The sequence below is a fragment of the Etheostoma cragini genome, chromosome 12, assembly GCF_013103735.1.
Source record: "Etheostoma cragini isolate CJK2018 chromosome 12, CSU_Ecrag_1.0, whole genome shotgun sequence".
Taxonomy (NCBI): Eukaryota; Metazoa; Chordata; class Actinopteri; order Perciformes; family Percidae; genus Etheostoma; species Etheostoma cragini.
Window position 1 is genome coordinate 12,056,741 of NC_048418.1, and position 13,572 is coordinate 12,070,312.

The 13,572-nt window shown below is 39.4% G+C and overlaps 2 protein-coding genes across 2 annotated transcripts in view; both read right to left on the reverse strand.

Moving 5' to 3' along the window:
* The window catches only part of si:dkey-32m20.1 (transmembrane protein 236), a 4,170-nt gene extending 1,126 nt beyond the window's left edge, over positions 1-3,044 (reverse strand). The window contains exons 1-3 of the mRNA XM_034886729.1: positions 2,534-3,044; positions 1,722-1,794; positions 793-916 (exon numbers count right to left, since the gene is read on the reverse strand). Of these exons, the coding sequence (XP_034742620.1) occupies positions 793-916; positions 1,722-1,794; positions 2,534-2,787 (451 nt within the window). The 5' untranslated portion in view covers positions 2,788-3,044. The remainder of the gene's footprint in view (positions 1-792; positions 917-1,721; positions 1,795-2,533) is intronic.
* A 658-nt stretch (positions 3,045-3,702) lies between these two features.
* colec12 (collectin sub-family member 12) overlaps positions 3,703-13,572 on the reverse strand; it is a 44,550-nt gene continuing 34,680 nt past the window's right edge. The window contains exons 14-25 of the mRNA XM_034886702.1: positions 12,938-13,013; positions 12,667-12,762; positions 12,394-12,540; positions 11,948-12,038; positions 11,486-11,681; positions 11,123-11,217; positions 10,140-10,228; positions 9,793-9,880; positions 9,594-9,648; positions 9,264-9,417; positions 7,751-7,872; positions 3,703-6,554 (exon numbers count right to left, since the gene is read on the reverse strand). Coding sequence (XP_034742593.1) covers positions 6,344-6,554; positions 7,751-7,872; positions 9,264-9,417; positions 9,594-9,648; positions 9,793-9,880; positions 10,140-10,228; positions 11,123-11,217; positions 11,486-11,681; positions 11,948-12,038; positions 12,394-12,540; positions 12,667-12,762; positions 12,938-13,013 — 1,420 coding nt within the window. The 3' untranslated portion in view covers positions 3,703-6,343. The remainder of the gene's footprint in view (positions 6,555-7,750; positions 7,873-9,263; positions 9,418-9,593; positions 9,649-9,792; positions 9,881-10,139; positions 10,229-11,122; positions 11,218-11,485; positions 11,682-11,947; positions 12,039-12,393; positions 12,541-12,666; positions 12,763-12,937; positions 13,014-13,572) is intronic.

Sequence of the window (13,572 nt, forward strand, 5' to 3'; positions counted from 1 at the left end):
ATACAGGGGGTATGAGATTGAGATTGTGGAACTTTCCACAAAATCATCTCTTTAATGCAAATCAAACCAGCTATTAGGCTAACTGAAATAAAACAATGTCCATCTATAGGTATGGTAAAGAGTATGTGAGGATGGGGGCTATTTTAATTCCAAAGGCCGAGGGAACTTTATCAGGATGAATAGTATACTCGATCCATGGAATAACTGGCCTTGAACAATAAAAATCTGCCTGCTTCTATGGGAAATTAACGTAGGGGTGTATATGCTCATGCCACCTGTATTTTAAGGAAGTACAGTTATTTATTTACAATACATTCGTAAAGAAAATTGGTGTCCTTAAAGGTTCCTGTGCTCATGAGCAGCACTGTATACTGTATATCGGGACTATCAGGGCTGGATTAGCCTGCTATGGCACCCCAGGCAAAAAGAGAGCTGTGAGTGTCTATTGAGTCCACCCCACACCAAACGTCCTCCAAAGACCAATTGCCCATGGTCCCAGGAACCAACCTGTCTCCACTACCATGTAAACATAATATTAACTGAAACATTAAAGGTGTCATGTCGTTGTTCATTGTGCTTTAGTGTTTGCCAAATACATTTGTAATTAGTAATTACTGACCAAAATGTTGGTATGGTGGTCAACTAATACTGCCGGCGACTACAGCATGATAGAGAATTGAGTCCAGCTGAATCATTACAGGTATGCATTTGTTCTTGCAGAACAAAAAATGCAACAAATACACACTTCAACGTCATTTAAATTGTAATAAAGCCAACAACTTTAAAACTTACATTGTCCAACGAGCCTGCAAGGGCGAATCCTCTCTATGACATCCACACAAATGAGGGAAAAAAGTACCAAGGAAACGGGCAACTCAGTAAAATGGTCAATTCGGTTTCCTCTGTCCACCTGCACCTACAGCACAGTACAAGAGGTAACAGCAAAAACAAATGTGAATTCCATAGTAAAAAGAACCAATCTCCACACCACTGAGAAATCATGAGGAATGAAGCATGAAAAAACTGAATCGAAACCCTTTCGTCAAGGCATTTGGCTGGACTGAGAAAGAGGAGTGAAGTTTTATGAAGCCATCGGATTTTATCACCCCATCATTATGGACATAAAGATGCTGCTGAATGCTCTTATATATAAATATATATATATATATAAATATTGGATGTATGAACATATCTGACAAGCCTTTGTGTGGCCACATGCTCTTTTTTATGTCCTTGCTCATCTTCGAATAAAGACATTTATCATCTTTCATTTATTTGTGTACATTTCCTTTTCTTTTCTTTTTTTTAGGATTGGTGGATGTTAGTTTGAGTTAATGATCAACTCGTTATGTTCACTGTGGGTTACTGAATACCAACAGAGAGTACTGGCATGTGACTGTGGACACGGTACAATTTCTTACAATTATGATGGTGCCAAAGTCCCTCTCAGTACATAGTGAGAAAACATTTGGAAGTAAAATCTCAAGAGACTGAAGTTGTGGTGCAATGTGCCGTGTCAACCATCACTCAGTGAGTAATAATAGTGCTCTAAACACATTCACTTACACAAGGGTGGGGGTCCTTAAACGAGCTTGTTCCACAAATGTCAAAACAAAATGCCAAATAAATATGCCAGTTCAAGGACCCCGTCAGAGCATGAACGAACTTAACATCAACAAGTGCTTCTCTTTGACAAGAACAATCCGTCTTGATGGCTTTACCTTGGAGCTGGCTATTAAAATAGCAAAGGACGGTAATGTACATAGGATCAGATACGCTAGTGCTGTTGGTCTCCTGAAAAACAAAATAGGATGTATTTAGTTCACATCTGAACAATTCCGATCCTCTTCTCAACATATGCTATTCTGCATTTGATCTATCTTGTCAGGCCTATAATTATTTTACCCATGACATTTATCGGACATCTATAGTAAGTAGTTACTTTGCAGATTGTCTGCTATCTCCTGATGTCAGGCTTCATGCCAACAACCAGTCAAAAGTCTGGACACACTTTTCCATTCACTTGAATGAGAAAGTGTGTCAAAACATTTGACAGTTACCGTGCAGCCTTTGAGTCAGTTTACTTTGTGGATAGGGGACATTGGGTCAGCAAACTCACTCAGTGATGTCATTATCTAGCTAAAGTTGGCTTACATTAGCCATCAAAAGCATCTGGTCAGTAATAAAACCCTTCAGAAGAGTACCCACAAAATCATACAAAATATGCTTTGTTAAAAATTAACCAAAATCGTAGTTAAGATTAGCTCCACATCAACCAGCTACAATGCCAACTCCATTTTGGATTGTGGGTACTTGAGATATACTGTACGTACTGTAAGTATATTTTTCTGATAATACTCGTAAATTCAGGACCAAATAAACAGGTATTTAAACATTGTAATATTGCTACTTTGTTTGTCCTTTCACTACTGCATTGGTATTTAAGTGTTTTTCTCCTCGTCCAGTCAAATTTAGGCCTAAATCCCAAATGTGCCTCAAAGGGTTTGTGTTCTATCCAAACGGCTGTACTCACCACTGTGTGATCTCTGAGATAAACCTCTGCCGCTTCAAAATGAGATATTTCAGAGGAACCCACACCAGGAGGGTCACAGAGGTCACATAGGCAATAGAGGCGGCCACCACTAGCCAGTAGGCTGTTAGATCCCGTCCTCTCACATCATGTATGAGGCTGGCAAACCTCTCCATGATCACAAAGATGGGTATGATAAGGGCTGCAAGCTGCAGAACCTCAAACAGCACGAGCTTAACCTTCTTCCCCGAGGGCATGGTCCCTGAAAACCAGTTGCTGGTCTGAACTTGGAACCAAAGACTTTGACAATCATCTCCCACAAAACGAGCCGGTCGAGCTGTTGGACTCTGCACACCGACATTGCTTACACTGCACTGAGGCTGTATTCTTTTATTGCTGAGGTAATGAGGTGGTCATGCTCGCCTTTTTATGGGCTCACAAAAAAAAGAACACTCCCATCCCATAATTTCAAGAACAGAATTACACTCAGCCGACTGCTGAAGTGTTCTTGATTACACTGAGACCAGTGTCTGTTTTTACAGATGTTATTTTAGATGAAGTTACACGGTATTTGGCTCCTATAGAGACACAGCTAGACAGACACACACACACACACACACACACACACACACACACACAAACAAGGAAGAAAAGAAGAGTGGACAGGAATACATGCAAGACGGATGCAGAGGGATGAGAGCCCTGATTGGATAAATCTGAAAGACTAGAGAGAAAGTTCAATAGAAAATAGTTCAAAGTGTTCAAATTGTTTCAAGCTCTTTCAAATCTCTTGACTTTGCCTCTCATCAGTTTAACTCTGTGCAGTTAAATATAACTAAATAAAACATGTTTTGTATTTCACACATCTGCAAGTGCTCTACAAATCAGACAAGGCCATTCATATTATTCTGTACATTTGGCCTGGTTTTATTGTGAATACCAATTAATAAGTATGGTTAAAAGAATACATACAAACATCAGGATACAAGTTCAGACATAACCTTTACAATAATAATGTTTAAAACTTAAAAACAGGCAGCATCTCACTCCTGTGCAATACAGCTACATCGGGGCTGCAGTCCAACGCTATGGTACAATAAGATTTTACATTTGGAGGATGTGTGATGATTAACTGGCTCCTGGTCTTGTGGTCCCAGAATAGCTGCTACTTCTTTTATATATTTGATATTTTCAGCCCTCTTTGATCCAACAGATTAACACTATTTCAGTCTTGCATTTTAAGTTAAAGGCAGCAAAAAAAGAACATTTCAATCTTTCAAATCAAGTATATTAATGCTAAAATCAAGTTCTGGAAAATTAAATGGCTTCACGTTTGCAAAGTCCCATGTACGAAGGCTCAAGTGGGGTTGTTTTATATTGTTACGGTGGCACAGGGTGGCAACGAGGAGCACAATTATAGCACCTCGAGAAAATGAAATGACAAAAATGTAACACACCAATTTGTCCCGCAACTGGAAAATCGATTTCATTATATTTAAAACTGCTTCACAGTGCCTTCATGCAGCATTGTTTAATATCAGACCAGGGATAAATAATTTTCCTGTTTCGTCAGTGTTTTGCAATCCAGTCAATATTCTTAAACATCAACTTTTTCCGAAGGACTTTGAACGCGTAGAAGCCATGGAAGAGTATGTAAAGTATAAGATGACAATTAGACTTTTCTACAATATTTCAACAACAATTTTCAAGGGTCAAGGTAACTGATAGCTTTAGCGGAACCTTGAGAGAGAGATGTTTTACAAACCCACGACTGTGCATTCCAGAATCATAAAACTGTATTTCAGTTCTGTTTCAAGTAAAATTTGTTTTAGTGTTAGACAGCTCTGAGAAAGGACAGGTTTGAAATACATGGGGAGGTTAGATCAGTTTTTCACATTACCATCCATTTGACCCTACAGTACAATAAGCATGTATCAAACACTGAGAAAACGTTCTGATGTGAGCGACTTAAATATACAACTAAGTTAGGCAGAATATCACATAATACGCTTTTCTCTGAATACTTACATCCTGCACTGCTTCTTCATTTAAAATAGCATAACAATCAAAACATAAATTAAAACGCACTAGAAAAAAAGCCCATAGTATTCACGTTTTAACACTGACTAAAGAGATGCTTTAAAGACACTGGGGCAGATCAGTTTGCCCTTTAGTAGCCATGTCTGTAGTGTGTTAGTACAGCGCCTGAATAGAGACAACGCAAACACTACATCCACCAAGAAGGATCAAGAGTTCCTTATTTTGAAAAGGAAAACTCTGCAGTTTGACGTTAAGAGTCAATCTTAGGAAAAGAAGAAAAAGAAAAATCTGGTAATCTGGCGCTTTTTCACTTCTCCCTCTTTGGCTTTTACACCATTTGTTCAGCAGGGACACCATGACTGCAGAGTTCCCCTTTAAGGCTGAGAGAAACACTTGGAGCTGTGCTAACATCCAGCTCATCCACGAGGTCATCATGTGGCTTTACTACTAGTTTGATACAGTATATACAAGAGTCATGTGCATGCTTCAATTCCTCTGGTTTCTTTTTCCCTCCAAAAAACAAAGTGGCTTCAGTTTTCAGTACTTTTAAAAGTTGACCACATATACAGAATGTAGTAACTCAACGTTTTTAGCATCGCTAAAAGTCCTTTTTTTGATTAAACAAAAAGAAAAAGAAAGAAAGGTGAAATGTAAGTTTACACCCCTTTTTTGTGACTTGATTAGCACTGCAGTTGCTTTAAGTGGGTGAGAAGGCTGTGGTATATTAGTGTGTGAGTGAAGGTTATTGATCATAATCGGCTGAGGATGCGAACCAACTGGTGTGTCTGTACACCTGGCTGTAGTGTGTTTGTGTGTCCTGTGTGTAGCAACAATGGGCGTGTTGAGGGGTGGTGTGAAGGAATGCACGTGTGTATATCACACTTGATCAAATAGTAATTGCATATCTATTTTGTGGTTAGATTAGATAAGTGGCTACAGCTACACTTGTTTTCTCAAAGCAATTTTGTTAATGCTTTATTTTACAGGTCCGTAATGTCTTAGTAGTTTCCAGCAAAGAGCTGTAGAAGAAAAAGGTTTCCAATGATAAATGACAAATGAAGTTAAGTAAGTAAATTTTCATTCATTAAAAGAAATTCCTTTAATTAAACTGATTTTTAGTTTACTTAAAACCTAACTAAATTAACTTGGTCTCATTTCTTCTATAATTGGTACCACATTATGTAGTCCGCAACCATAAAATAAAACATTACCACAAGTTTTCAAAAGTCCTTTTTAAGTCCTTTTCTTAAAAAGGGAGCAATAAGTCAGGTCTCGTACATAAAAACAATGGACAATGCATATATTGCTTATATATCAAGATTTGGAAGTGATCACGCTTAAATTACCAAAACTTAAATAAGTGCAACTGAAGATAAAAGTGCAAATAAAAGCTCCTCCGTGTCTTCACATCTGAGTCATGTAAAGGCATGGAGAAGAAGAGTGAAAATGCAGAAACGTCATCAATTAAAAACACAGCGTGTCCATTTTCATACTATGCATGTCTTGGTGTGAGCTCTTCTAATCAAACCTTCGTGATCACTTCTAAACCTGGACTGAGAAGTGTAACTGTATATTTATCTGCCAGATAAAACAACTCAAAGTGTGCCAAATGTCAAGTTTTTTAGTCTACTCTATTTGAATTGTTTCATCTAGCTGGTATTCTATGATAAAACTTATCGTAAAACAGAAGATAAATGATCTAAGACCACTATAGGATCAGAACTGGTTCATGTGTATGTGTGACGAGAACGGTGAGCTCAGGGGCGGGGGGGCCTATAGCAGAGCTTTCTCTGAGTAGGGGGCCTGTGAGGGGTCTGAGGAAGGTGCTATGCTCGGCCCGGAGGGGGTGCTGTAGTTTGGCATCTGCGTCATGCCTGGGGCCGGGCCAGGGGCCGGGAGCTGGTAAGACTGCATGTCTGCTGGGGCCATGCTCCCTGGAGCAGCGGTGTAGACTGGTGGCTGGCCCATGTACATATGAACGTCACTATGGGAAAGAATGAAGCAACACCAATTATGACACTAAAGCATGTGGACTAGGGTAGAATTCATAATACCCTAAGCTCTCCAATAAAAGCCAAAATTCAAATACTGTCCAAGTCTCAAATAATAGCTGTGACCAGTACGAATAATTACAGTTAGTACAGGTGGTCATTAAAGGCCGGACGTGGAATTAACCTGTAATTTAAATTTAATTGCATGGTAATTTCAGCCTAATTTAGATTTCCACAGCACTAATTCCATCTATACAAAAACAGAGTAATGTCACACTCACCAATCTGCTGCTCTAAATTTCTTTTTAATACAAATACTTCAATTGCGAACTCAAATGTCTTTTTTTTTTCCTTTCTTTTGAGCGCTGTCAAGTTATTGGCAATGAAGCTCAACACTTCCTGGGATGGGAGGGAACATCTGAAGGACGGGTCATTGATAGTACTGTAACAGCACTCATTAGTAAAAGAACAGAACAAACAGTATTTCTGTTTGGGTATAGGGAACAACAATGTGTGTTGAGTGTGACCTCATTCTGTTGGTTTAGTGGGAAATTAGAACTGTGAATTTAGATAATGTTGACACATCGAGGCTTTATACTAACAGAAAAACACAACAAGGGGCAATTAAGAAAGAAATGCTGTTGTGTAACAAGTAAAGGCCTGGTCAATTTGCAGTAAAGACCCAAGCCACTATTTGAGAATTTACAGTACTAACAAGTTAAGAAGAGGCTAAATACACCCTAGGAGGAGACTTCAAAGCATATAAATGATTGAAAAACTAAACAAGGTGTTTTGGCATTTTGTAGCTGATTTAAATAGGCTTGACTTTGTCTTCCTTGTTAATTAGTACATAGAGGAGAGTGAAAGCTACTGGAATATTACATCACTTTCTAATTGTAAATTATTTTAAATAATCATGGTTTCTTTGTTGAACCGCAATTAAGGCGTATGACAGGTAATTGTTGATTTTGTTTAGATATGCCAAATAGTAATTATATATAACCAACAGATATATCCTGTAATTCATTCAAAGCTTTAATTTGTTTTAAAAATGACATAAAACATAAATATTTTTAAATTTGAGAGCAAGACAATTAAATTGTTAATCCCAACTATTGTTGAGACAATTAAATGTACAGTAACATTTGGAATTGTAACAGCTCTAGCTACCGATGTATCTGAAACTCACCTGGGAGCAGGCTGACCAGGTATGGGGGTTCCAGCTGGAAGCTGCTCCATGGGAACGGTGTAACCCTGCACTGTAGTACCGCTCATGGCATACGAACCTGATGCAGGCTGACCAGAGTAGACCTGTGGTCACGAACATACACAGTGAGCAGTAAGTTCAACAGTAAGATCAATATCAATTTACAAGGTTACCTAGCAATGAGGTTACCAAGGTCTAAAGTCAATAGCGCAGAATTTCATTGTCATTTTAAAAGCGGATTAGTAAAATGCACCTAGGCTTATGCACAGCGCTGTGTGCTTGTCACACAAACACAACGGTGCAAATCCGCCATTACAATAGCAATGTGCCAAGGTACAAACGCACCTGGCTTTTAGAGGGAATGAAAGATAACTGACCCATGAATAAATGAAGACACTGACTACAACGCTTTTGAACCACGCACCCGGCACACAGACCCATTTTTTCCCTGCCGTCAAACTAGCAAAAGTGGGGAACCACCCAAGCTGTGTACAGTAAGGATGGGATCCTGTTAACCTCAACTGAGGAGGTAATAGGGCGATGGAAGGAGCACTTTGAGGAACTCCTAAATCCAGCTGACACGTCCTCTGTGGTAGAGACAGAGCAGGAGGATGAAAGGAGTAAGTAAGTAAGTAAACTTTATTTATATAGCACCTTTCACAGGCAAGAGGGGTCACAAAGTGCTTTACAGTAAAAACAAATAAAACAGCAACACATAAAATACTAAGCCATATTGCTACTTTAAAGCTTGTGTAAAAAGATGTGTCTTAAGGTGTTTTTTAAAAGTTCCCACAGAATCCAAAGCTGTCAAGGCTAAAGGGAGACAGTGTTCTGGGGACAGTTAAAAGGTCTTGGCCTGCAGACCTCAGAGAGCAACCAGAAGTGTGGGCGTGCAATAGATCCTGGATGTAGGCAAGTTCGGCCGGTAGTCGAACCTCGGGTTGAAGAGGAACGATGCGGATTCCATCCTGGTTGTGGAACAACGGATCAGAAAAGGAGGAGCTGCGAGACTATGGGGTGAGGGGGTCCCTTTTCAGGGCCATCCAATCGTTGTATGAACAAAGCGAGAGCTGTGTCCGGGCAGTTCTCGGCAGTAAGTTGAACTCGTTCCAGGTGAGGTTTGCCATCTGTTTGTAGTATGTATAGATAGATAGATAGATAGATAGATAGGATATCGAGAAGTAGTCGGGGTGGGGAAGGGATGGATTTTATCTCCAACCTGGCCTGGGAACGCCTCGGGATCCCCAGTCGGAGCTGGTTAATGTGGCTAATGTGGAAAGACAAGTTTTGGGTCCCCTGCAGAAGCTCCTACCCCCGCGACCCAATACCGGATAAGCGGACAAAGATGGATTGATGGATAATTAATTACTCAATACGTACAATCCTCTGGTAAACCCATTTGTATGGTTGACATTTTTGACATTTATGCATTCTAAAAAGAATAAAAGCATAAAGCATTTTTTAAGGACTGACCCGGATGTGTTAGTGACTATACCTGTTGTGCTGCATTAGCAGGTTGCTGCATGTAGTACTGTTGGCTCTGTAGCTTGGCATACATGGCGTAAACTGGATCTTCATTCATTATCTTGGCATACAAAGACAGAGCTTCCATCACCTTCACATTCAGATCTGACAGCTCGGAGTGCTTCCTGATACAAACCCATACCCCACAAACAAACACCAACACACACACACACACAAAGATAGTTAGATTTTCTAAACTTAATATTTATGTGGCTCAGTGTTATGCATTTTCTGTCTACTATCTAAATTGTTAGATTCTTCACTTTCTGTGGGCAAAGCGTTTCACGTTATCACAATGTACCTGTCTATATCGTCCAACTTCTGGTCAATGAGGGGCCCCATTTGATTGCAGGCACCTGATGAAAAATACAACAAAAAGTTTATCGATTTCTTCTGTAGTTAATAATAATAATAATCCACCTTTGCAAAACAATAAAACCATATTAGATTTGGCATACTGACATTCCCTTTACACAACATCTGCCCTAAATTTAGTTTACCTTCCAACTGTAGTAACTCAACGCTGTCTGACTGGTTGTCTGTGGGATCTGCACTCTGGATCATCTGCAGTAGCTGGTCCATTTTGTCCTGAAATATTTTAATAAAGTTCCTGTAATGACACTTTACAGGCAGATGCGATGAGTGACTCTTTTAATCTAGTATTGAAAGTTCACCAATTTATCTGCCTAAAATAAAAAATAAAACCTAGTCTGATTTTTTGGTCAGCAGGTGACAATTTTTAAATTGCAGATTGTATTTTGGAACAAACTCTTTAATGTATTGTTGCAACAGTGAGATCTCAATGAGGCAGAAAAAGCTTAGCAAGTGTTCACACCAGGGAACTTACTTCGTCTATATATACAGGCTCTTGTTCGGGCTCTATGGTCTCCACCTGGATGTCCTCACTGAACTGAACGCTCTTCTTCTCTGTCTTCACTGTAGATTTCCAAGTAACATCGGATGTGGCAGCAGCAAAATAATGCAACAGTAGTAATCAGTTACGCATGCAGTACATAAGGAGTTCAGAAAGCGCTGACTGGACCTTCAGTAATGTTCTGATGCATGCGCACAAGATTGGTCCGTATTTCAGATGTAAATAAAATTTACAATCTTATAAAAGCTATTGACAAATTGTCATTCTTTCAGAACATTTTAAAACAGCAATAAGAGTCATTGACATACTGTTGTACAATTATGCCTCATTTGTCACAGCCAGTTACCACTGTATGTCATAATATTGTGAAATTCAAATAAAGAGTTGGAGGAAAAAACAGAAATGAGTTTTACAACAAAATAATAGAGCTTAACTTCCTGTGGCATGACTACATCAGGACAGGACACTACTTAGATTATAAAAAGTGACGCCAGAGGATAAACTGTTTTATGGACACACAGAATCCATTCTGGCAGCAATAAACAAGATTTTAAATGCATGGTGAATTAAAACGACTATGCATTAACTACAAGACAGTGCCAAGAACATAAACGGAGCATATGAAGGGCGGATTAACATTTCTGCACTTACAGAAGAAAAAAAGATTCTGTATCAATACAGCAGACACTAAAATTTGAAGTGTATGAAGGTAATTTGTCCAAAATGCGATTTGGCAAAGTACAGGCAATGTTGCCATTTACTGATCACTTTCTGTCTGACCAATGTCTTGAATGAACTGTGTTATTTGTATTGTTTGACCAGCTGTATGCAAGTGCATTTTGCACTCTAGGATCAATAATGCAATAATGCAAATGGATTAAATGGGCAATCAAAGATCTAGAGACGGCATCAGTGCATGAAGGATGTTTTAAGTGTGTGTGTGTGTTTGTACTCACTCATCTCAGGCTCTGCAGTGAGGTCAGCTGTGACAAAGTTAGAGGGGAACAACCCCACTCCCTGGTATGTTTCCCCTTTCCACCAGTTGGGGTCACTGAAATAAAAAAGAAAACCCTCAGACATGATCAAACAACAGATTTTAATTGTTGTCTTCTCTATGCTGCTTTGAGATCTCATTAAATAGTAAACAGATTAGATAAGAAGAACATTTTAGGCCTTAGTTTGCAAAGTATTAAGCTTCTCTAAAATAATCTGGATATTTACACCAAAATCAGAATGTCATCTAGACCTCTCAGTCATGAGAGGTCAAATCCTTGCATGCTGTTTTTATCCTCTTATGATTTGTATGTGTAAAAATTCACCTATCGTCCAGGATAGTGATGATTTCTCCTGACTTGAAGGTGAGCTCATTGTCCTCAGCGGCCTCAAAGTCGTAGATGGCACGGACTTTCCTGCCATCGGACTTGTTTGAGGAGAGCAGGCTGGAAGTGTTTGGGTAAAGGCTTGACAGGGAGGTCTGCGGCTGCGGACGTTGCTCCTTTAGTGACAACTCAATAGCTGCACACAAAAGAGACAGATATGTGAAATCATGCATTTGCCCTTGTGAGTCCTTATTTAATGTTGAACATCTGCAGTGCATTAATCCAGTGTAAACAGTGAGTTATGCAAGTTACAATGTAAATAAAGAATTAAAGGTGTTAGTGTGCATGTTGTATGAATGCACTTGCATGATTCTTCAAAAAGGTATTTCTCCATTGCCAGAAGATTGAAAAACTTAAATAAGCATTTCGGTGTGCAGTAACGGTAGACTATCAGCTCGTTACCTTTGGCCAAGTCTTCTTCTTCTTTTTTGTTTGTCGAGGTGGAGGGATCCTTTGCCACTAAAGCAGGGCTTGCTTTTGCTTGCTCTGCAGCCTTTGAAAAAATTATAAATTGCATGCTCAGGTAAATCCACAACTAGAAGAATAAAAGGATGAGTGTGGATCCCAATGTTTAAGCAAAACAGCATAAAATTCCCCAATTAAATAAAAACATTTTATGTTAGATCATTTCTTGGGATTTTGTTTATTTGATTTTTATTAGGTAATAAAATATGGGAAGCAAAAGAGGGGTGCAACAAGGGTCCTCGGGCGGAATCAAAACGGGCACGTTTTAATTTGTTGATGGTATGGCTTTCAACCACGAGTCCAACAGGGAACCCTTAAAAAAAATACACTGAGTATGCTAAAGATAACATAAAACCCCAGTCTATTCCACCCTATACACATACCTGGGACCCAACAGCTGGGAAAGTTACACCCTGCTCGCGTAGATTCTTGATCATAGCGGAGATCAGACTGAGTTGGGGATCGTTGCGGAAGTCCTCTGCCCACTCCACCATCAGGGCTTTCAGCTTCTCACACACTTTGGGGTGGCCCTGGGGACAAGCATTAAAAAGGCACATAGTGAGAACAAAGAAGTGGATGTAGCACGGCCTAATTTCAAGTTATGAAAACATAATTATTGTGGACAACACACTGAAACTAAAAATTACATCACACACCTTGTTTAAGACATTGCTGACTTCACTGGCAAACTCTCTGGAGCACACCTCCAAGTGGAATATCTTGCCACAGTTTGAGACACAAGCACCAAGGAGCTATGAGAACATTGGTACAAACAGTTCATCAGACTCAGTATTTAATCCCTGTGACATTTATCATATAGATTAAAGCTGATTACTCCACTAGTTCAGGGTAAATAACAGAAGATGACAAGAGGACTATGTGATGCCTCCAAAAACCGAACAGGTTGTTTGTTTACAGTCTGCTTACAGTCAGTGCCTGCATGGCCACGTGGGGGTCCTTATGGTTCACTCTTCTCATTATAGAGCGGAGACATTCTTTAGGCCTGCAACAGAATGGTAGAAATTAAAAGTCTGTGGATATTAAAGCACACATCTTAGGCTCATTTTCAAGTTCATGACTGTATTTTGAGGTTGTACCAGAATAGGTTTACATGGTTTCATTTTCAAAAATCACCATATTTTTGTTGTTCCGCACATTGCTGCAGATACTGTTTTCCTGTGTTTAGGTCTCCGTTTTAGCTTTAAGAGTCAACATCTCACTTATTTTAGCTACAGAGTGAGACGTCTCACTTCCATACTATCATTGTTTGGAGTCCCACATGTGCAGGAGCTATAGGTAAGATCACATCAGCTAGATACCTCTTTCTCCAACTTTGGTCAGTATAAGGCAGGATTAGCTGGGAGACTTCTTCTAAATGAGGGCGCACTTGTGGAATACTTGCAGAACAGGGACATGTAAGTAGTTCTTTTGTAGATTATGGTGAACAGAGGACATTAGTACGCGTGTGCAAGCACCAGCAACACAAAATACAGTTGTGGTCAAAAGTGTACATACACTTGTAGAAAATCACAATGTTATGGCTGTCTTGAGTCTTCAATAAG